This window comes from Neophocaena asiaeorientalis, unplaced genomic scaffold (assembly GCF_003031525.2).
Source record: "Neophocaena asiaeorientalis asiaeorientalis breed wild unplaced genomic scaffold, Neophocaena_asiaeorientalis_V1.1 scaffold51, whole genome shotgun sequence".
NCBI classification, from domain to species: Eukaryota; Metazoa; Chordata; class Mammalia; order Artiodactyla; family Phocoenidae; genus Neophocaena; species Neophocaena asiaeorientalis.
The window spans coordinates 3731578-3756642 of NW_020173335.1; the positions used below are offsets into that span (position 1 = coordinate 3731578).

General features: G+C 40.2%; 1 protein-coding gene across 2 annotated transcripts in view; it reads left to right on the forward strand.

The window, feature by feature from the left end:
• The window catches only part of PDGFC (platelet derived growth factor C), a 213594-nt gene extending 196458 nt beyond the window's left edge, over nt 1–17136 (forward strand). Inside the window, exons 4-6 of one of the 2 annotated variants that reach the window (XM_024746088.1) lie at nt 3595–3802; nt 8448–8665; nt 15597–17136. In XM_024746088.1, coding sequence (XP_024601856.1) covers nt 3595–3802; nt 8448–8665; nt 15597–15713 — 543 coding nt within the window. In that variant the 3' untranslated portion in view covers nt 15714–17136. The remainder of the gene's footprint in view (nt 1–3594; nt 3803–8447; nt 8666–15596) is intronic. The other variant, XM_024746090.1, reaches the window with a different exon arrangement.
• Nucleotides 17137–25065: the final 7929 nt, after the last annotated feature.

Below are 25065 nucleotides of genomic sequence, written 5' to 3' on the forward strand. Positions count from 1 at the left end.
TTTTATTAGAGAATTGCTTATTTATATCCACACTGTCCTTATCGGTCATAATAGTACTCTCTGTCAAAGCAATATTGCATTTCTTGGACAATTAAAAACATTCTGGTAGTAAAGAGGAATGTATTAAATGTGCTTTCTCCTCTTAAAAGTTGGATAGAATAATGGAAAAACATCTTACTGCTAATATTTTAGCCAGAATCTTGACATTATTGAAAGTAGATCTTTAAAATAAGAACGAAATCAGTGTTGACCAAAGCTGCCACCTTCATTTCTGCCGATTATCCTCTATAAACCCCACAACCACCATGGGCAGGTGGGGCTCGGGACCCACAAAGCCATGAGTCCCAGCAGGGGCTGTGTCTGCCCCAGAGAACGGATGTCCTTTTTTTCTGAAAAGCAAGTACCCTCTGCTTTTCAAGCCATGTGTCCACAGGATAGCCTGGAGAGGGTCTTTTCCAAATTGACCCAATTGAGGTGTTTGGGGAGGCAATGGCCCCGTTACTCGGGAAGGTTTCACGGATGGATTGGGTTTCAAGAAAGGCTGTTAGAAATGGTAAAGATTTATTATGTGGATCACAAGATGGAGAGTTTTGCCCGGGGAGGGGGGGCAGCAACGTAAGCACGGGTAGAAGTGCAAGGTCAAGGTCAGAGGAATATGACATGTGCAGCAGCCAGTGAGGGGACTAGATTGATTGGGACAAAATGTGCCTGTCTTTGATGAGTGGAGGATTAGATGCGAAAGGTGAGTGAAGGTCAGGTGGTGAGGGTTCTGAGTGCAGGGAAAGGAATTCGGATTTTTATCTTCCAGATGAGAAATCACTCTAGGCATTTGTCCAAATCCATCCCATGATCAGCGATAACTTATTTTAGGTAGATTAACCCAGGGTTATGCAGCATAGAATAAAAGGAATAAGAAAGAGTAAAGGCAGGGAGACAAGATTAGAGACTGCTAAATACGGTCCCTTGTTTTCAGGGTCTGCCCTGTATCTGAGTAATGACGATGAAAAGGAAGAGCTGATATGATAGTTTTTTTAATTATAGCAAATGTTATCATTTTTACCTGATCTCTAGAAAGAATCCATACTTATTACAGAAAATGCTGAAAACATGGATAGGTATAAGGAAGAAAATGAAGATCACCCATTCTCATTAAAACCATGGATGAACACTCCACATTTTAGGTGCTTTTGATTTTTCTTTGTTTTGTTTCAATGTATGTATGTTGAAATCATGGTATAATAATGCTATGTTTACAGAGCTTGGATTTCTTGTCATTTACTACATATTAGGCATTTCTTTTTTAATAAAAAACTCCTAGAAGACCTAATTTTTTTTTTTTTAATTTTTTTTTTTGCAGTATGCGGGCCTCTCACTGTTGTGGCCTCTCCCGTTGCGGAGCACAGGCTCCGGACGCGCAGGCTCAGCGGCCATGGCTCATGGGCCCAGTCGCTCCGCGGCATGTGAGGTCTTCCCGGACCGGGGCACGAACCCGCGTCCCCTGCATCGGCGGTCAGACTCTCAACCACTACGCCACCAGAGAAGCCCAAGACCTCATTTTTTTTTATTGCAGTATAGTTGATTTACAGTGTTGTGTTAATTTCTGCTGTACAGCAAAGTGATTCAGTAATACATGTATGTACATCTTCTTTTTTCAGATTATTTTCTATTATAGTTCAATACAGGGTATCGAATAGAATTCCCTGTGCTATAGAGTAGGTCCTTGTTGGTTAATCTTTTTTATATCTAATAGCCTGTATCTGTTAATCCCGAACTCCTAATTTATCCTCCCCCTCCAGCCCGCTTTCCACTTTGGTAATCATACGTTTGTTCTCTGTGTCTGCGAGTCTCTTTCTCTTTTGTAAATAAGTTCATTTGTGTCATGTTTTAGATTCCACATATAAGTGATGTCATATGGTATTCGTCTTTCTCCTTCTGACTGACTTCACTCACTATGACAATCTCTAGGTCCGTCCATGTTGCCGCAAATGGCATTATTTCCTTCTTGTTTATGGCTGAGTAATATTCCATCGTATATAGGTACCACGTCTTCTCTATTCGTTCATCTCTCGATGGACATTTAGGTTGCTCCACATCTTGCTAGAGGGCCTCGTTTTTAATGCCTGTCCCACGATTTCAGTTTATGACTGCAGGGTCATTAACTATTCCACTATTGTAAATTTAGATTGTGACCAACTTTTTGTTATTATAAACATTACTGTAATAAACGTCAGTCAACATAAATGCTTTATTCCATACTATTCCCTTTTCTTCTTCTTCTGCAGATAAACAAATAGATAAATTTAAAAAATTAAGTGGAACATTTGTTCCTGTATTTATTTTGCCTGTTTTGATTTCAGTTCTAAGCTACCACTCCCCACTTTTAGTCCACTTTAAAAATTGGGGAAGGGAGGAGGGTGTTTCTTAACGGACTTTTCCTGAAATTATTATCTCCTTTTGGTGCTTGCCTTTTAAAATGGTGTACTTTAATCCATTGCTCTATACATGAGCATTTAGGTGGTTTTCAGTTTTTCTCCTTTCAACACTGTGATGAACTGATATTCATGTGCACATATTTCCACATGCACAAATAAAAGGCTATAGCCTCAAAAGTGAACTACAGGGCTATGGGACATATCCATCTTCAACTTCAGTATCCTGTGTACATCAGTTACATCAACTACAGTGGTACCAATATATACTCACTTCTGCAGGCAGACCAGAAAAATTCCAATTTACCCACATCCTTGGCAATCCTTTCCTTTCAATGCTCGCCGATCTCCTGTAAGTGAAATAGTATCTCTTTTTTTTGTATGTGAAATATCTCATTTTGGTTTGCATTTCTCTGATAACTAATGAATTTTAAGCATGTTTTCATATGTCTAGTGGCCATTCAAGATTCTTGTCTGGAATTTGTCCATTTTGTATTGAGTTTGTTTTTTTCCGTGTACTCTGTCCTGTGACAGGTATATGGTTTGCCAAGGTGTTCTCCCAGTGTCTGTATTTTAACTGTTTATTACAAAAAATTTAGGCAAATTTATCAAAGTTCTCTTTTATGGTTTGGGCGTTTTCTATCTTGATTAACAACTCCTTCTCCAATGTCAAAGGCTTTAGCTTTTCACTTATATATATTTTTCTTATTCTTTATGGGTTAATTACTTTACATTACATTTTTAATTCTTCTGACACACCTGGGAGTTCCCAGGTGATTTTCCAGAATGAGGAGGATAAAAAGTTGAAAACAAAAGAAAACTTTGGTAAAAACTCTATTAAGGCTTCCGTTGTTAGGTCCATAACTGAACCACGGAGGCATCTTCTGTTTTGTGTAAACAACAGATACCCACACCTACCATGGTTTGTGGTAACGAAAGTGAGTGTCTTGCCCCTTGAAAATCTTTTCCCACAGAAACTCCGTCCAAGTTCATCTGCATGAAGTCTTGGCAAAGTAGTTTACTGCTCACTGGGGTTGAATACAATTTCACTTCCAGGTGTTTTCGGCCTTAGTCTGCCTATCTAACCTCGCGCGTGGGTCCAGAAGGAACACGTCGTTTTTTTAAAAACGGTTGCCGTCTGACACTGGATTCGTTTTACTTTCAGCAGTTGACAGAAACTGTGAGTCCTTCCGTGCTACCCGCCGCAGCTTTGCCACTGGACCTGCTTAACAATGCTGTCACTGCCTTTAGCACCTTGGAAGATCTTATTCGGTATCTTGAACCAGATAGATGGCAGCTGGACTTAGAAGATCTATACAGGCCCACTTGGCAACTGCTGGGCAAGGCTTTTGTGTTTGGAAGAAAATCCAGAGGTAAGCTCTCTCTTCAGGCTAGAACCTCATTTAAGTTTCTTAGCAGCTAATGTTTCAGATTCTTCTGCCATACCTTCTAATGAGGAGAGTTTAAAATTCTTCCCCGATAAGTTTAAATAATCAACCTTCTTAACATTTTAGCATATTTACATATTAAATAAGAATACGTATAAAAGGAGGGCTTGGAAGATTAAAAGAGATGCTTTTGCTGAAAATTCCTGTCATTTCTTTAATTCAAAAATATCATTTTGATGAAGTCCTGTGCTACACTTCACAAGAAACATTGCTTATTCAAACTTAATATTTGGGGTATATTGATTCAGAGATTCAAGAGAGATTATCGTAGCTGCTAAACCAGGTTTAGGGCTAGAAAAGGGGAAAGCTCTATTAAAATCTGTATTCACCATGACCCCATGAGTCAGGATTATATCAATTTCCATTTCCTAAGCCTAGAAACTTTTCTAAATAATACGAAAAATAACAATGGTTCCCCAGAAGACAGAACTGTAGTTTCCACTGATAGAAGTCACTGTAAGAAAATAATGCTCTAAAGGAACTCACACCATGATAATTTTTTCTATGTAAATATGCTTCTGAAATGATCACTTTTGATTCTATGAGCACATCTCCCTTCAAGAGTGAAAGTGTTGATAATTAAACTTAATTTCACATGGTCGAGAGATTGGAGATAATGTTAGCCGAATCTGTTCTCAGGTCAGGTAACTTTCCTCGTCACCCTAAACTTGGAAAGCATCCCTCTCAAACACAAATGAAAACGTAACTGGGTAGTTATAAAGCCCTCAGACAATCTGTTTCAGTCCGTCAGAAACTTTGAAATCTACCCAGGGTCCCTTTAGAGAACGGAGGACGGTCTGCAGAAAGTCTGTAGAAAGCACAGTGTTTAGTTAATTTGAGCGACTCACAGGGGCAGATTGCATCAGACTGGTCAGAAAGAAACCCGATTCCTGCCCTCTCCTGCTAAGAGTTGCAGCCCTTCTGATCAGGGCTTACATCTCAGCAGATCATGTTCGGACTTGCCCAGCACGGTGTTCTGCTGGACCAGCAGCCCTGGTTTCCTCTCAGCGATATTGGAAATCGCTGTTCACGTCCAGAGGCAGCTGAATCTTGTCCAGATGCTGAAAACGGTTACATATTTATAGGACGTGATCGTGACAAATAACTCACCAACAACAACACTTCCCTTCCCTCCCACTTAGGAACGGGAAGATGAAGATTTGCAAGGCTGGCTGAAACGCCCCTGAATAGAGCCTTTGTTAGCAAATTCGAGGTAGATTATCCTGTGGATCCGTAAGAAGCAGAGGGAGTCAACCGGACTGAGCTCAGATCTAGTTTTTTGACAGCCGATCTTGGGATACGAGCCTGAAAATCTCCCCTCTAACCCTGCCTTTATGCCTGTACCTCTCACGTGGTGCTCAGTGAAGTTTTGGCCGGAGGCTAGGGTGTATTTAAAAAGCCCAGCGCTGAACCAGATCTCTCAACTATTCATTTAACACTTTCCAAATTGAAGCCCTTTGCAGTTTGCCAAAACTATTAACTTTTTAGGCGTACAGTAAGTGTGAGCAAAGCAGTGTATATCTTTGGAACTCTACATAAACTAAAATGCAGGTGTGGGATAACATCTCTATAGACAAAACCAACTCCCCCCCACAGGAGTCTTTCTACAAAGGAAGGAGGAGGAAAACATTTAAAAGCTTCTAATTAGAGATTGAGATAGATTTTCCACAGAATAAACATATCACAGCGTTACCACATTCATCTTAGAAAGACCACCCTCAGATTGCGTTACGTTAATAGAATATCCTTGGGCTGAGTGTCTGAAAAAAATGAACACTGACAAAGTAAACTGTGATCGTAATTTTTTTCAATCAGTATTATTCTCTTTAGGAAAACTTGCAATATTTATGAATCTGAACAAGAAAACAGGCATTAGAAAAACAGTTTTTATTGACGACAGGCTTCAAATCTTCATTCTTTAGAAAGACAAGCTAATGCATGTATTGTCTTAGGAGGTTGTTACGAAAAGGAAATAAAGCATCTGAAGGCTAAGTTTACTTTGCAAATATTTTGCAGAGGGAGACTTCCACGTTATTACAGTTAAGCTATTAAGACGTATGTGCTGGTGCCTGATCTCTCTCTTGGTTTTTTGACTAGATGTTCTACCCAGTGTTTGGAGAATTTGTGACACCAATCCTAGTCACGTGACTTATTCTAAATGATGCTTAGATGTGTTTGAAGCCCTAGAAGCAGGAAGCATAAATTTCAAATAACGTATGCTAAATGTAAAGTCCTTACTTGTATTTTTAGCCCAGAGGGGACTGTGTTAATGTCTTTCCTTTTCTTTATTTTCCCTTTCTTCCTCTGGTTCAGCGTGTTCATTCATACCTTACTACTACAGAAAAGAAAAACCCATATTTTTTAAGTCAGGCTTAACTAGTACTTAAAAAGGGCTTTTGACTTTTGTGTCAAACATGATAGATGAGTGGAAGCTAAGTTGAAAGTCTGTTTAAATTTTCACATTGTAGCAGGTATCATAGCTTGATTCACTTGGGAAATCCATCTAACCTTTTATTGTGGTTAAGTAAACATTTTAAAGCTAACATATACAGACTCATTTTCTAGTTTCATGAAATAGTATGTTTAAAACTCTTTAAGGTAGATGAATATCCTTTGAAAGCTGAGAGCTTCATTCACATTCTAAAGAAGGATAAATCTTAAAGAAGCATTAAAAACTCTGGCAACTGGCTTTTGTATGTGTGTGCCTGTCTTAGGTTTTCTCTCTCCTTGCCTAGATGTTAACTTCTAGCGAAAAGATTCAAAGAAGCTCATATACAGCTTTGACAGTGAAAGAGCAGTACGTGTATAGACATAGGTTAGGGTTCGGCAAAATGAAATGAGGTAAAATACGTGACATCATTTAACCTAATTATCTCATTAATTTTATTAGAGATAAGCTTCTCTTTAATGGCCCTCGAAAGAATGAACTCTTTTCCTCTTAAATATTTAAAAGCTTTACTGTCACGGGGTCATTTTTCAGATGAAAGGGAAATCTTTAGATACTCAAATAAAACTGATTTTCTCTTGAGTTGGAAAAAATAATTTCTAGCTGGATAAGATGTTGAAATGAACTTACTGAATTAGCATTTCCTCCGTGTTTCCCTTACCTGACCAAGGTTTTAGTCAACCATATGGTTTACGTGTGCTTATAATTGACAATTGCATTTGCATAAGCTATAATATATTTCTTGAAAATACTTACATTGGCTTCCTTTGACATTTTAGAAAAACTTGACCACATACCCACGAATAACCTAGCTAAGAAAACAAGCATTTGATTCCTAATTACCTTGTCGCCTTAAAAGTATTTAAAAATGTTGGCACTTAATTTTTAAGACTGGGTTACGTAGTGATTATTATCACCTGAAGCTATCTTTAACCAGAAAATATTATTTATAATGTTGCCAATATCACTGAAAAGGTATTTAACCAGATTTAGTGTATTTTAGATAGTATTCCTAAATTTTAATAAAAACTTTGTTTTTGAAGGAAAAAAGCTCTGATGAACTATATGCTATTCAAAACTTCAATTTTATTGGAATTGCTTTGATTTGAATATTTCTAGGGGAAAAAAGGCAAAGCTATAAAGCAGAAATTAAAATCATATTAGAATTGCTTATCCTAATAATTATCAGCTACTTCATATGTTATATGTAGGCTCATGTTAAACATGATGTGTTACTTTGATACGATTTAACTGAGACAGTATCATTTTATAGTTAATAACAATGGTTCTTTAGAACATACTGCAACAATCTGATGAAAGGACATTTGGTCTTCACATGGAGGCACTCTCTTAAAGAAGAAAACACAGCATAGTTAGCCAAGTTACTAAAAGAATAGAGACAGTGGTTATAAATTAGTCATTTCTTCTGCCCTTCAGGAGAATAGAAATCGGAAAAGCAGTCTAGTTAAGCTCAATTTCCAAGTCCAAAAATTTCTCAACGCGCCAGAAGCAGTGCTTTCCAGCAACTTCTGCTCCTTTAAAACGTGTCCTTTTCCCCACTCCTGGTCCACTCAGCCGTCTTCAGAAATTCATTTGCTTCATTTCCTTTTCGCGCTCTATGATTCTTGTGGCCAGGAAGATTATAGAAGGTTCTGTCAGCAAGTGTCTGTACGTTGTGCTCCATTCATTGCGGGAGCTTGTCATCCTTCTAAAAATCGCATCTGTTTTTTCATCAAAGCTTTCCTTTTACATTCTATTCTTCCCTCCCACGCCCCCCTTGTTTACTTTTTTCCAAAGGTTAAAAGGTGTAGCCCCCTTTTTCTCTAGAAAGTTTCCTGTTTATAGCTGGTAACTCTTCTGTAGTCTCCATCCTCAACACTGCACAATGCCGTCCCTTCATCCGTCCCTGGGTCACAGGGAAGCTCTGTTTGCCATAAAACGGAAAGCCCAGCCTGCGAGCTGCATCGCCCTAAGACCTAGTTAAATAATCGGGGTTCTTATTGGGGCGATTGTTCGGGAGATGTCTAGATTTCTGTATGAGAGAGAGAGCGCGAGGGCGCTTGGTGAAATCGCAAGGCTCAGAGCATGACCGCCTCTTCCTCTGCTCCCCTGTGTGCCGTGCAGTGCTGGGCCTGAACCTGCTCAAGGAAGAGGTGCGGCTCTATAGCTGCACGCCTCGCAACTTCTCCGTGTCCATCCGGGAGGAGCTCAAGAGGACCGACACCGTCTTCTGGCCGGGCTGTCTCCTGGTGAAGCGCTGCGGCGGGAACTGCGCGTGCTGCCTGCACACCTGCAGCGAGTGTCAGTGTGTCCCCAGCAAAGTCACCAAGAAGTATCACGAGGTACGGACAGCCTTTCCCTTCCCGAAAGATGACAGACCAGCCTCTCTGAAGTGGATTTTGGTTTAGAAGGGAGATGTCATCTTCACGAAAACCAGACCAGACGAAACCAAGGTTTACCAAAGAGCTCAAGTTTTCATTTATTATTATTATTTATTTTAAATTTATTATTATTTATTTTTGGCTGCGTTGGGTCCTCGTTGCTGCGCGCGGGCTTTCTCTAGACTCAAACCCGTCCCCTGCATTGGCAGGCAGATTCTTAACCACTGCGCCACCAGGGAAATCCCTGTTTTTTAAGTAGGACCTTGAACTCAGGAAACCAGACATCAAGGATTTAGAAAGCTTGTCCTCTGATAGCACATCATGGGTACTCAGTGGAAGTTTTCTGTCTCATACAAAAAAGAAACTGTTTTTCCAGGGAGGAGAATGGGTGAAACTTTTCACCTCTTCAAAATATGAAGGGAAAATATTTTAAAGACAAACTTGGAGGTAAATTATGGTCTATTTTGGAGAAAATAAAGATCTTTAATATTTATCTTTCCATTTGGGGCCATTTGGGCACATAAATTCCAAGGGACATATTCATAATTATACTTCCTGTTATTTCATCATTTATATCTTCCTCTTATTCATGGTGCCCCAAATAGTATGTTAAGCTTTTTATAGATTCTTCATCCTTCCCTTTATTCCGTGGAGTTAAGGAAAATACAATATTAAATGTTAGTAATTATTGATTTTCAGAGCCTTGGGGACCTTAGAGTTTATACATTTCAAATTTTCATTATCCCCGGTGATACCCAACCCCCTCCAGTCCTCCCCAGAAGCACCTAGCTTTCGTACATCCGGAAGCAATCCCTTCCTGATGGCTCACCTTCAATTTTTACAAAATGTCTTTTACAAACTTTAATTTTCACAAAACCCAACCAAAATCTGCCTCCTGACTTCGTTTGGATATGGCTTCATTCATTTTCACTTTTTTCTGCTAAATAAAAGAATAACACGAACTAAATACCCACTTAATAAATGAAATGATTTTACCTGTGAGTGGAGACGTCGGTGAAACCCTCATCTGTTGGGTAATCTGAACAGGTAGCTGTGCTCATGAGACGTGGTTGCCCAGCTCTTCCCCAGTATTGTGTTGGCAGGTGATTAAGTGGGAGAAAAGCAGTGGGTTCCAGACAAGGTGCCTCTTTCCCTCCTAGATCTACCATTAACTTGTAACCATCCACAGGACACTTAACCTTTGTAAAATATGTGCAAACTATGATAATCTCTCAGGTTTTTCCTAAAGGTGTTATTCTCTGACAATTGTTAGATGGCAAGTTTTAGAAGATGACATCCAAACCTGGCAGTCCGGGATAAAAGTAGGACTGTTGACTGCCGTCCTCATATTCCACTTTCGTTTCTACACCACACACGTCTAAAGATCCTTGTGCTGGGAGCGGCGTGCACTCCTGTTCAGGAGGAGGTCCTCGGGAGCTTGCGGGAGCCCCAGCTCCACTCTGCCCAGAGGACGGCTTGTGGCTACTCTAAGAACTGGAAGTCTAGTCAAGAAAAAACCCTTAACGTGGTAGTTTTGTTACCGAGCCAGACTCGGGTCTGCTTGCTGGGGCAGTAAAGCTGCTGAACCAGGTCGTGGGGAGGAAAGTGCAGCATTCATGGCAGGCGCCAAGCAAGGAGACCAGGCAGCCAGGGCTTAAAAGGCCCAACTCCTCAAAGGCTTTCAGGGACAGGTTTTTAAAGACAGGGGGAGGTGCGTGATCAGCTGGCGGACACTCTTCCGATTGGTTGGTGGTGAGGTCATCGGGAGCCCACATCATCAACCTTCTGGTTCCAACCGGTCTGGGATCTACATGCTTGTGGGCAGCATGCAGTTAACTTCTTCCATCTGGTGGCGGTTTCAGTGTCTGCAAAACAGCTCAAGGGACCTGACTCAGAATATCATCTGTAGCCCGTGAGGAGGAACTAAAGGTCCTTGACTTTGCTTAATGGCTAAACTGTTATTATTTTGTCTTGCCGTACTGTTTTCCTTTCTGTCTGCGTTTTCTCGTTTCTCTGATTAAATGGCTAGAGTTTTTCCACAGACAAAAGACAGGCAGAGGACATGCAGCCGGGCGGGCGAGGAGGTCTGCTCTGGGAAGGCCTCCCAGGGTCCTGCTCAGTGACAGCCCTAAAGCACGTGAAAGTTAAAAGGCCTTAAAGGGTCGGCAGATCTTAGAGTTGGTTGGCATAATGTAAAAGAATAGGATGAGAGTAGGAATTAAGCTGGGGTGATCTTTCCCCACCTAAAATCATTTCATTTTGAACTTTCTAAAGCAGGGACTTACTAAGCAAAGTGTATCTGGGGACCTGATTTAGCCAACAAGTCTTGGGTTTATGACTCAACCTTGCTACGACCTGTAAAACCCAGAGCTTTTCTAAACAAGTGTATCAGATGCTGAGTTGGTACCATGCTTCTGGGGCAGCTGAATCGGTCCTCAGATCAAGTGTATCCTCCCCCGTCCTATACTTGTACATTTCTTTTCAAATACCATTAGTTTTAGGTTTCTCCAGAAAGTTGCCCCAGAACGTGCAGTATCTGTTTTAAAGTCTGAGATAAAGTTCTTGTGTAGGGAAAGGCCATGGTCAGTGCTTGGACACTCACTGACCTTCTTCCAGAATGGTATTGATTTAGCCTCTCCAGTCTTCAGGTGGGGTTGCTTCTATGTATTCTCTGCATGTCCACACTTATAACTGCGGACGCTTATCTAATTGTACGACCCTGTAGTGCACGTTTCCCACAAATATCTCTAATGTGTGTGTGCAGAAACATACATGGTTACCTATTCCACATTTCTCATAGATATCTCCAATCCAATCATCTCAGTTCTCTTCTACGGGAATTACAAATTTTTCTGTGATAGTTGTTTCGTTAACCATCAAATTACCCTATGAAAAAAGGATTACTTGTTTGGTGTAATTCATGATTTCTGAGGCCTAGATTTTTCTCAGTCTTATATTTTGCAAGTTCTGAGTCTAGTACTGCTCCTAAGTAAGTGAAATTTTTTGAAAACATAATTCAGAATCGTTCTTAAGTCATCGAAAACCATTCATCTGGATCTAGAGGTTTCACTCATTCAAAGTTAAGCCCATCTTGGGCTTTAATTCTTTTTGATGATCATTGCTCCAATTTTCAGTTTAAAGATTACCCCACTTCACGGGCAAGGCAAAAGCAAAGACAGAGCTTAGGCGTTTTAATTTTTCTCTCTTCCATCCAGTTCTATTACACCAGCTTCCCTGCATATTAAGCCGATGTGCGTCCGTTTGTATCACTACAAATATAGCTGAGTTATTCCCTCTTTTGCTTTCCTTTAGCATTTTCCTTGAGTTTCATTCAACCACTGTATCAAAGCTAAGTTTACAGACTTAAAAGTCTCATAAAATATAATGATATCACTGTAGTAGTGTTTTGGTATAATATTATAGCATAATAGTATCATTAAGATTGATTCTTTGTATCAAGCCATTTTAGCCAAAAACAAAAAGTGTTTTTTCTTAATTTCCCCGTCTCCCGAATAGGAATTCTCAAAAAAAAAGCAAGACGGGAGCTTTACATACGTATAAACTTAGATGTTGCCTCTTCCTTGAAACACTTTTGAGTTTCCCGCCAGTCCCAGCGTAACTCATTCCTCCTCTGTGCATGTGTAGGACTTTAAAGATATCTCTATAAGCTAACTGTTATTATTTCCTAATTATTATTTATTTGTATTTGTTTCTCCCAAATTGAGAACTCAGAGTAAAGATCCCGTCACAGTGTAGCACTCAAGAGCGGGGACTCCAAGGCTGGGCATCCAGGGTTTGAATCTGACATTTGTTAGCTGTGTGACTTGGAGCAAATTACTTCGTCCCCTGGGCCTCGATTTCTCCATCTGTGAAGTGAGCTGTCACCCCTCGTGCCTTATTATGAATAAGGCTTAGGACGAGGTCTGGCACATTTCAAGCCCTCAGTACATGCTAGCGATTGTCTCACTCACCTTCACTTCCTCCCTGTTCCTAGCCTCATTAAAGCATGGCAAACGATCAGTAAAGATTTAATGAATTTGCCCAGAGGTAGGACGGTATTCTCTTTCTGGCAAAAAGATCTATAGGAGACTGACAGAAGAAACAGATTTGCTCCTTTCTTCCATTCTTAATCAGCATGATGAGTTTCACCTTGTTTATATCCTCGTATATTTAGGGTCACTTCTTTCCTTAACACTTAGTGTTTTCTTGCTTAGATCTGTCTGTTTGGGGGAAATAAATATACCACCCAATTGCCTTATTCTAAGTGAGCCCCATCACTCAAGGTTCTATGCCGCCCAGAATTTTGGGCATCATTCCTCGATGGGTCTTTCTGTGCCTGATCTGTTCTGTCCGCAGTCTCTGGTTTTAGCTTTTCCCTGGATTATTTTTTCATGGCCTCGTAATTTTAGTTTGAACCTCTTCCTCAACATTTTTGTGAGATGTGCTTCTACCTTGTTTCTTTTCTGTGTCATAAGCTATGTCCTAAAAACCAAATTCTCTTCTTTAACATTATCTGGGACCAGCTGGTCATCTTCCAAGTCTCTCTTTGTCTCCCAAAGTCCAAACTTTCAAAGGGAATTGAGAGGGAAAACACTGATTATCACCCACCCCTCCACACCACGTACAAGACCTTAACGTCACTGGAACATTACGAGATTCTTCTGCTATTTGTAAATGTCCACAGGTATCAGTGGATGAAGACTGGGCTTGTGGGGGGGACGTTTATATGGCGAACGCATGTTGCGTAAGCACCGCAGAGGAAGGAAAGACTGTGGGATCGCAGCCTGGTGTCATCGACTGTCAGGACTGTATATGGCGGCCTCTCTAACCATTAGCCTTCATAGTTATTTTTCCCCTGCCAACTGGGAAAATGTGTACAAGTGGACGTAGGATTTAAAGACATTGTCTATGCCAATATCGCAGTGTATCTCCACCCAACCTCATTCCAGAAGCCATTTGTAGCGCGAGTGTGCTGCTAAGGTATAGTGCCAGCATCTTAAGAGAAGTTGGCTTTGACACCGCCTTATGTTGGTCAAAAACAAGAAATCAGCACCAACCCATGATCTATATTCAATACTCATTGGGTTCCGTTTCTCATTAACATAATAGTCTTAGTAATTTTTATTCTGGAATTGCAAATGTAATGGAGAATCTTTAAAAGTTTACTGTTTCTCATCGTTGTCATAAGATTTTGCAGTTTATCTCTCTAGGAAGAAGGTTACTAAATAAATAGGGTGTATGACTAGTAATGTTCTGAGTCTTGATGAAGTTAGAATCCATCACTGCAACTTTAATCATTTCTGTTTGGCAGAAGTCCAGACACTGGCTGTGCCACTCATTCTCTCTAAGCTTCTGTTCACTCACATGTAAAATAGGGGTAATAACTGCAAATTACTTCGTAGAATTCTTGTGAGTTAAAGTATGTAAAAACATTATCAGAGCGCCTGGCAACCCATAAGCATTCAAAAAACGTTACCTGATTAACCTTCGATATGATCACATACTCCAAATGAGGGACCATTCTCTGTTTTTCTGCTTTAAATCTTCAAGTAAGACAGTCATAAAACCTGACCTTTGGCTTTTTGGATTAATGAATATTTCCAGCAACGCTATCTTTTAGAAGCTGCTCTATGAGGTCATCCGTGTCAGACCCAGAGAGCAGAGAAACTGGACGACTTCATATTGTCCTGTGCTCTAGGCTTTGTTCGTAAGCCAAAGCCACATAATTTCTAAAACTTCGCCATTTCTGTCATAAGACCCAAAATGTAATAATACACATTGAGTAGTGAGTTCTTATCAGATACGTCAGATAGTCTCTTACAGAGTACGTAGCCGTGCCCTTCCGTCACAGTGTGAAAAGGGTGTGTTTGGTATCAGTGTCCGTTGTGCTATATTTCTGGTTAAGAATCTCAACCATCCAAACTGCAAATAACTTCATTTAATAGAGGCATTCTTGTCATTGTTGCCAAACCGTCTACAGTGCACTAGGACCCAGCTGCAGAAAGTTAGCTGTGACCGAGGCTGATGTCTAATCCGAGTAATCCTGTCTCATCAAGTTGACGGAGGACTTGACCTTTGGCCAAGGGCGTGAATGAGTGGCAATAACTGACTGAGACTCACCTGCAGACCATGTTTCTTTTCGCAGCATCGCAGTACTTGCCTGCCTTGCTTCAAGGATAAATATTTGCTAAGTGTGTGAATAAATGAATGAGTGAAAGAAACCAACAAACAGAAATGTGCAGTAGTGGTTCCAAGACACCTAACCGAGGTGAAATTCTTTCTAATACAGTTAGGTGCGTAAAGGAAAGCGGGCATGGCATGGTGGGTCTTTCCATTTAAGGACGGTTTTTTTTTTTAGTTTAGTTTATTAAAGTATAGTTGATTCACAACATTGTGTTAATTTCTGCTGTACAGCAAATTGATTCAGTTATACACATACGTACGTTCTTTTTCGTATTCTTTTCCATGATGGTTTATCCCAGGATACTGAATATAGTCCCCTGTGCTCTGCAGTAGGACCTTGGTGTTTATGCGTTCTATATGTAATAGTTGGCCTCTGCTAACCCCAGACTCCCACTCCCTCCCTCCCCCACCCCCTCCCCCTTGGCAACCACAAGTCCGTTCTCTGTGTAAGGATTGTTCTTTATTCTGAGCAGCCTCCTTCCAAATCGTTGGTATTAAAAGGTCCTTCCTTTCATACAGTGATGATGATCATTTGTGATTTCTCTGAGGAGTGGGGGAGTATGTTCATCCTGCCTTCAGTAGTTAAAAATTAAAATGTGTAGGTCGTTGTTGGACCCCGAGATTCTGGTCTGAAATTGACCTTGTCCATGAAATCAGAAGTTGCAGACGTGGCCTGATTTTAAAGGTGGTTTCCATCGTTCCCTTTCAGGTCCTTCAGTTGCGACCCAAGACGGGCGTCCGGGGGCTGCATAAGTCGCTCACGGACGTGGCCCTGGAGCACCACGAAGAGTGTGACTGCGTGTGCAGGGGGAACCCCGGGGGATAACGCCTCGCGGTGGCTCAGGGCTGCCACTGCGACAGAGCTCGTGCCTTATCTCCATCCACAATCCCGGCTGGCTGTTGGTTCCAGGGCCCTTTCATCTTCAGGATTTACAGCGTGTTCTGAGAGAGGAGATACCACGCAGAAGTAGGGGTTGTGCAACGGCCCTTTGGAGGAGAGGCCCCACGACAGGAGAAAAGTCCTTGCCGGGGAAAGGATGAACCTTGTAGATTCCTAGTTAGTGGCAAAGTCCCCACGTGCGCCCTTGGCTGCATCTGTGTCTCTTGTCTGGATGTGGCCTAGGTTCATGTCAGCACAGGAAACACTGCCCCTAAGCCCCTGGTTCTGTCGCCTTGCTTAACTCTAAAGCCCCCTGCTCTGGGCCTACAGTCACAGAAATCTGGGATTGTTTCTCATTCACATGCATAAGCCAGAGGGTTCTAAGTTCTACCAACGTGGGTTTAAAAAAAGAACTGTGTTGCCATGAATTAAACTTGTGTCACGCTGATAGGAAAGACTGGATTTTCCCTATTTCTTGCTCAGATTTCTACCACTTAGAAGAACAGACCTCCATCCACGGTTTGGAACAGACAAACCTGAGAAGAAGAGTGGCCTTATCTTCACTTTATAAGTTGGTTTATTTGTGTTATTGTGTACATTTTTATAGTCTCCTTTTGACATTATAACCGTTTGCTTTTCTAATCTTGTTAAATATATCTATTTTTACCAAAGGTATTTAATATTCTTTTTTATGACAACCTAGATCAACTATTTTTAGCTTGGTAAATTTTTCTAAACAGAATGGTTATAGCCAGAGGGACGAAGATGATATAAAATATTGTTGCTCTGACAGAAATACATGTATTTCCTTCTTGTATGGTGCTAGAGCTTAGATCAGTCTGCATTTTAAAATACTGACATGGGAAATGGATAGAATTTGATAAGTGGCAAAGACTCTTGGAAAATGAGTAAATATGTCATCTTGCACTCCCCTTACTGGAGACGCCAGCAAGAAGCAGCATATTCCCGTAGGCATCCTGGAATTACTAACCCCTAACCCTTATTTTGGGGAATGTGAGCCTAGCTCAGTAGAACATAAAGCACCTTGAAGAAAGAGACCTGACAGCCTCCTGACAAAGCATGCTTGGCTGTCCTGTAGGACCACATCCTATTTATTGTGATGTTCCGGTTGGATTGTCTTTAAACTCTGTTCCATGCACTTGTATAAATACATGAATATTTTTATGTACAGAAGTATATCCTTTAACCGATTCACTTATTATACTCTCTGGCAATTAAAAAGAAAATCAGTCAGATCCTTTGCTTGTAAAATGTTTAATATTGTGCCTAGGTTAAGTGGTGACTATTTGAATTAAAAATGTGTTGAATCACCAAATAAAAAAATGCAGCTGTTTCGGGGAGAAACTGAGTGTGTGTTTGCAAGATTTGTCCCTTAAATGCCAAGAAAATAAAAGCGACAGACTTTTGTGTTACCATGATTTTTATTAGGCAAAAGCTGGTATCAATTCAAAAGACAGGCAGAAAAGTGACCATTTCTGGTGAGACTTTCCTGCCCCTGGACTCCAGTGCTTTTGTGCAGTAGTTTTCTTTTTCCCAGTCATCTTGAGAGTAATTGCTGGTAAATTAAATTGCAGATGGCTTCGAGTTGCGTGTGGTTAATGAAATGCCTGATGATAGCTTGTATGGTGGTATGCAACTGACAGTGGGCGGGGATCCGGTAACTTTCCACTCTTGTCTTCATTTCCAACAGCTAGTACTAGAGGGGCTGAGCCCAGGTCCATGTGGCAAGTGGATCCACACAGTTTACACGGCACTCCTCCAGGTGGCGGCCTCAGTTTCAGAGGTAGATCTCTATGCAGGCTGGTATCTTCAACACCTGATCCCTGCCTTTGAACTTGCCCTGGAGCCATCTAGGTCCCAGACTCTTCTTCCAAGGCAATACCCTTTCCGGCACTTTTCCACCTGGCAGTCCTACCCTGCGCCCAACCATGTGGAAGACAAATGAAAAGTGAAAATCCGTGCTGTGTCTTATTGACTTATTTTCATAGTTTTGTTGCAGGTCCCTGGAGGCTGATTAGATACAGCCCAGCTGCTCCCCCGGAAGCTCTATGCTGCCTCTCCCTCTGGGCGGTTGACGACGCTCATTAGCACAGTCGAGAGGCTCTGAAATCTAAGAGCAGTGATCGGTGGAACTGTGTTCAAGCCAGCATCTCCAACTGTTTGTCTTTAATTTATTTTATTGAAGTATAGTTGATTTACAATGGTGTGTTGGTTTCTGCTGTACTGCACAGTGATTCAGTTACACATACGTGTATCGGTACATTCTTCCTCGTATTATTTTCCATGATGGTTTATCCCAGGATATTGAACATAGTTCCCTGTGCTCTACAGTATGACCTTGTTGTTTATCCATCTTATATATAATAGTTTGCATCTGCTGACCCCACACTCCCGATCCATCCCTCCCCTCCCCCCCTCCCTGTTGGCAACCGCAAGTCTGTTCTCTATGTCTGTGAGTCTTCCTGTTTCGTGTGCTAGCACTCTGTATGGACCAATGGTTCCGGACTCATCTATTTCAATAATTTCCTCCTATGTGTATTGAAATGTTCATTATATACTTCTGCACTCTGCTTCAGAAAGCATTTGAACAGCCACCTACACCAAATCCAATTTCTTTAGTAACTCCTAAGGCATTATAGTAATTTTTATTCAGTTTAAACCTATATAAAATTTTAGGAAGACATTTAGTAGTTTGGTAGGAAATAGAGCTTTTAACATTAATAACTTCATTATTTTAAAAGATTATAAATGCAATCCCAGCTAGCTTTTTTTTTTTTTAACAAATAGGAAAGCTGGTCCTAAAATGCATGTGAGGATGCAAGGGACCCAAATAGCTAAGAAATCTTGGAAAAGAACTACAAATTCAGAGGACTCACGCTTCCCAACTTTGAAACATACTACAAAGCTATAGACATAGTGTGGTAAGTCTAATCAATTTAGACATGCAGCAAATTGAGAGTCCAGAAGTAAACCCTTACGTTTACGGTCAATTGATTTTAGCCAGGCTGCCAAGACAATACAATGGTGAAAGGGTATTCTTTTTTCAGCAAATGGTGCTAGGACCACTGGGTATCCACATGCAAAAGAATAAATTTGGACCCTTACCTCACACCATATACAGAAATTAACTCAAAATGAATCAAAGACCTAAATGTAAGAGGTGAAATATGACACTCTTAAGAAAGACATACAGGGGAAAATTCTGAGGGCCTTAGATTTAGGTGATCATGTCTCAGATATGATGCCAAAAACACACGTGACAAAAAAATAAACTGGGCATTATTAAATGAAAAACTTTTGTTCTTCAAAGGACATCGTAAAGAATATGAAAAGAAAAACCACATAATGTGAAAAAATGTTTGCAATTTATATATCTGATTAGGGTCTTACATTTAAAATGTATAAAGAACTCTCACAACTCAACAATAAAAAGATAATTCAATAGAAAAATGAGCAAAGGGCTTGAATACACATTTCTCAAAAAATATATGTATATACACAAATGGCCAAGAAGCACATAGAAAGATAGCTAACGTTATTTGTCATTAGGGAAATGCAAATTAAAATCGTGAGATAACCACTTTACACCCCCTGGAAAGGCGAGAATCCAAAAGACAGACAGTAATAAGTGTTGGGGAGGATGTGGAGAAATTGGAGCTTTATACATTGCTGGTCAAATTGTAAAATTGGGAGCTTCCCTGGTGGCGCAGTGGTTGAGAGTCCGCCTGCCGATGCAGGGGACGCGGGTTCGTGCCCCGGTCCGGGAAGATCCCACATGCCACGGAGCGGCTGGGCCCGTGAGCCATGGCCACTGAGCCTGCACGTCCGGAGCCTGTGCTCCGCAACGGGAGAGGCCACAGCAGTGAGAGGCCCGCGTACCTCAAAAAAAAAAAAAAAAAAATTGTAAAATTGTGTGGCCACTTTGGAAAACAGTGACGCAATTCTTCAAAACCTTAAACCCAACCCTAATATACGACTCAGTAACTCCACTCCTGGCTATATACTCAAGAAAATTGAAAGTCTTGCATGTGACAGTTCATAACAACATCTTTCATGATAGTCAAAAAATAGAAACCACCCGAATGTCCATCAACTAATAAACGGATAAACCAAATGTTGTGTATCCATGCAATGGAATATTATTAGGCAATAAAAAGCAAAGAAGTACTGATACAGGCTACAGCTTGGATGAACCCTGAAAACATTATGCTAGGGAGAAGAAGCCCTTCACAAAAGGCCATAGAATGTATGATTCCATCTATATGCAATGTTCAGGATTGACAGGTCTATCCAGAAAGAAAGGGGACTAGTGTTTTGCCAGTGGCTAGTGGAAGGGGGTACTATTGGTGAGTACAGGTTTTCTCTTTGGAGTGATGAAAATATTCTGAAATTTGATAGTGGCGATAGTTATTTGAATATACTAAAAACCACTGAGTTACACACTTCAAAAGGGTGAAATTTTTGTGTTCAAATTGTATCTCAATGAAGTTATTTTTTTAATTACAAGTGCAGTATTTTTTAAAATTATATACTGCAGCATTTAAGAAATAAAGCTCCCTTCAAAAAAACAAACAACAACAACAAGAAAAACAAGGAATAAAGTAAAAAAAAAATCTAAAATTCTATCACCCTAGCCCACACCATTTCTATCTATGCCTGTCAGTGTAGAGATAAGTGAATGGGTGCTATTAGGGGATTACTGGACTCAGTTGTGTCCCCAGTAGTAGTGGCTGATGTCTGTACCTTTGCCATGGCTATATGTTCCCATTTGAATTTGGTCTTTGCCATGTCTTGCTCTAACCTACAGGAGGAAAGTACCTGTGACAGGTGCCATGTGCTGGCGCAGACGGTTTGCTGTCTTTGCTGCCATCACCAGAAGAGTGTGCTCCAGAGAGCACCCTGGACCAGAACTCCTGCTGCTTTTCTGAACCCAGTCCCTGCCGTGGGGTCAAGTCCTGCTGAGCCCAGGCAACCCACATGCACTTGGGTGAGAAACGAACAATTCTTGCTGTAAGCTGCTGGGGTCTTGAGGGTGTTTGTTACACAACATTATTTGGCGAGAGTGACTAATAGGTATTTCATTTAAAAGGAGGTCATATCATACTTGCTGTTTTTTAGTGAAACTTTCCTGAATACCTTCACTTGAAACTTACGGACAGAAAATTGAAATGGGACAGAAAAATATGTACTTTGGAAAATGTTTCATCAACACAAGATATAATCTGCTTAAACGATCCCACTAAAATTGTGAAAAAATGTTCTTGATAATGTTAAAAACATAAAACCACTTGCAAAGCACTTGCTTCTAGTTCAGTCAGCATCTGTCATTTTGCTGTTAAGAAGAGGAAGTAAGCTCTTGGACAATGTGGTCCACCTCTTCAGTAACCATTCTCACTGTAGTTTATTATTTATGTTTTTTTTTGTTTGTTTTTGTTTTTGTTTTTTGCGGTACGCGGGCCTCTCACTGTTGTGGCCTCTCCCGTTGCGGAGCACAGGCTCCGGACGCGCAGGCTCAGCGGCCATGGCTCACGGGCCCAGCCGCTCCGCGGCATGTGGGATCCTCCCGGACCGGGGCACGAACCCGTGTCCCCTGCATCGGCAGGCGGACTCTCAACCACTGCGCCACCAGGGAAGCCCTATGTTATGTTTTAATAAACGTTTAACTAATACAAAACATTGAAACATTTAATAATAATGTTTAATGTTTATATTTTTAATAAGCTCTTTTATAACTTAAAGCATCTTGGGAAATTTTCTTCTGTTCTTTAGGTTATTTTTCTCTCCAAACTTTCTCTCTCTCTCACTCTCCATCCTTCCTTCCTTCCTTCCTTCCTCTTTCTTTATAAAACATTAGGTTATTTATATAATCTCCATGCCTTTAATTCTTCTCTGATTAGTTACATATGTATAGTTTACATCCAGAATACTGTTTACTCTGTGGGAAGGGTAAATTCTTGACTCCATTTTTACTTTTCTACAACTTGTTTGCCAACCAGAACTACAGTTTGAGGATTAGATATTATATTCTATTTAATTTTCTGTTTCTTGTGGAGGAAGGAGGTCAAGAGCATTTGGAGAAATGTGCAGATTTTTTTTTTTTTTTAAGTAAGTATAGTTGATTTACAGTGTGTTAATTTCTGCTGTACAGCAAAGTGATTCAGTTCTACACAGATATACATTCTTTTCCGTATTCTTTTCCATGATGGTTTATCACAGGATATTGAATATTATTCCCTGTGCTATACAGTAGGACATTGTGTTTATCAATCCTATATATAACAGTTTGCATATGCTAATCTCAAACTCCCAGTCCACCCCTCCCCTACACCTTTCCCCCTTGGTGACCACAAATCTGTTCTCTATATTTGTGAGTCTTGTTTTTGTTTCATAGATACGTTGATTTGTGTCATATTTTCGATTCCACATTTAAGTGACATCATATGTTATTTGTATTTCTCTTTCTGACTTACTTCGCTTAGTATGATAACCTCTAGGTCCATCCACGTTGCTGCAAATGGCATTATTTCATTCTTTTTGATGGCATCAGAAAGGGATGTAAATAAACAATCCCTTTTAAAATCGCATCAAAATGTAAAATAAAATACTTAGGAATAAAGCTCACCAAGGAGGTGAAAGATGTATATGCTGAGAACTACATAACATTAAAAAAGGAAATTAAAGACGATTCAAAGAAATGGAAAGATTTCCCATGCTTTTTGATTGGAAGGATTAATGTTGTTAAAATGGCCATACTACCCAAAGCAATCTACAGACTTAATGCAATCCCTATCAAATTACCCATGACATTTTTCACAGAACTAGAATAAATAATCCCAAAATTTATATGGAACCATAAAAGATCCAGAATTGCCAAAGCAATCCTGAGGGAAAAGAACAAAGCAGGAGGAATAAAGCTCCCAGACTTCAGACAATACTACAAAGCTACAGTAATCAAAACAGTGTGGTATTGATGAAAGAATTCTGCTCAGCCCCCTTGTAAAATATCTCATGCCGGGATTCACTCTGGGAGAAGCATCCACTCTTCATGGAGTGGGGAAAGGAGAGAGGAAGGTTTCAGATCATATTCAAGACTCGTGCAAAGACCTTGAGTCTCTCCTTTTGCCTGAGGACATCAGCCCCCACTCTCCGATTTCCATGTTTCATCTGCCTCCCCAGAAACCATTGCTCCTTTCCCTTCTACTCACAACAGAGAGAAATATAATGCTACCTCCTCGGACTGCTTCTCTTTAAAGTTAGCCATATTTGTGAGGATGCTTAGAATTTTACCTCAGTCCTGTATCTGGAAAGAGGGGTTGGAATGGAGATTATCCTAAGCCTCACCATAAACTCCTCTTTCACTCTTAAATTCTCATTCATGTAGCAGGAATATGTCCCTTTCTTGGATGCTACTAGCAACTGAACTTTTTGTTGGAATTTCGTTTCTGAGATTAAGTTCCCCTTGACTGTTATTATCCTGGTGTTAGAAACTCTTTTAATATTATAAATTATTGTGACTCTAATGATCATTTAATTTTTGCTTAAAAATTTTTTGCTACCGAAATAAGCTATTTCCATTTTATACGTATAAACTAAATATTATCTGACTCTATGAAATATGAACTCTGTCTTTAAATCTTGCTGCAGGTTTAATTTTTAAAATTATTAATGCTACTCAGTACTAGGTGGGTGGTGGATGTTTTGCCCATCTGTTCAGAAAGACTGAGATATTACACTAGTCTAATTTCAAGGTCTTCCACAGAAGTCAGGTAGAAAAAAATGCAATTATTTTCTAAGCTAAATTGAAATTCTGTACAAGTGTTTTTTAATCTCCTGTTTAGGCAAAAAACAAAGTATTTTAAATTTTGTAATGGTCTTCAATCCATTTAATCAGTAAATACTAAGAAGTACAAAATTTAACTCTGTTTAAAGAGCTTAGTATTACCTCCTTAAGTGACACCTCCAATATAAGTCAAACCCATGACAACCCACTAAACACTATATGAGTTTCCTGTTAAAAGAAATCCTAGGGGAAAAAATTATCAATTTTAGTACAGTTATTTAAAGAAGTACCTGATGGACCTACCAATAGACAACTAGCTCCAATGACATCCCAGATAGAGAGATGTAAATAAAATATCATTTATATGAAATAACCTAGTTTCTGGTGTAACTAAAATGTGTATATATTTAATAAAAATAAGCAATAGACAAGTTTTAAGGAGCAATTCCCTCCAAAATCCAGAAAATAAGACGCATTCCAAGTAACCTGCACAAGGAATAAAGTTAATATCTCCTAATGCAGATGCTATTATCTTCAAGATAGTATGTGTGGTAGGGCTTATCTTCCAAATTTCCAGACTGGCAGTCTTAATTTCAGGGTGTTCAGAGTTCAGCAACTATGTGTCATATGTATCCGGAACAAAATCTATTACAAGGAGAGCAGGAAATACATGAATAATTCATTGACCAGATTTGATGTGCCTTGTTTTCAATCCTAAAGCTGTGATCTGAAAACATGATTTGCCAGCATTTGAGCAGAAGCAGGAGGGAGGGAGCTGGGATCACTTCCAGCTTAGCTCCTGGAAACTCTGGAGCCTGAGGGGCTACTGGACTTGACTACCTTGAGAAGAAACTGACCAGAAGCAAAAAGCAGAATACGAAGAGGCTCATGTTGACCAATCCTATGGTGAATATCTTTAGAAGTCTTCTGGAAGACGTGATAATTCAACCAACGAATTTTTGACTGCCATCGTATATTTGGATGGCTTAATGTACGGGATTTGCTAAATCAACTTTTTCCTGTATTGCATAAGGCATATCTGCTTTGACAATATATTGTGTCATCATCGTGGAATTAAGGCAAACGAATAGTTGTTAACAAGACGTACGTCTTGCCGCCGTCAACTGGCATGGTAATAAATCAGAGTGATTTGTTTCTAAACTGTCTTTTATCCGAAACCACTTCACTACTTTGCAATGATTACCTTTGTGGAAAGTTTTTCATCTTGATGTCTGCAGCTGGAGACTGAGTCAGGAAGTGAGAATGTACCATGACGGAATAATTACTCGGCATCACACACAGACATGTAAAAACATTTGAAGACAATTATGAGGTCCATATTTGGTTTCTCTTCCTGGGAGAAGGCAACTGTTGTGCCGGCACTTGCGTCTGCTTTTAAAATTAGCCTGCGAATAAGCAAAACCTGTGTTCTTCTCTCTGTAAAACAAGCTTCATTTTTACTCTTGAACTTGATCAAAGATGTTGCCCGATGTCTGT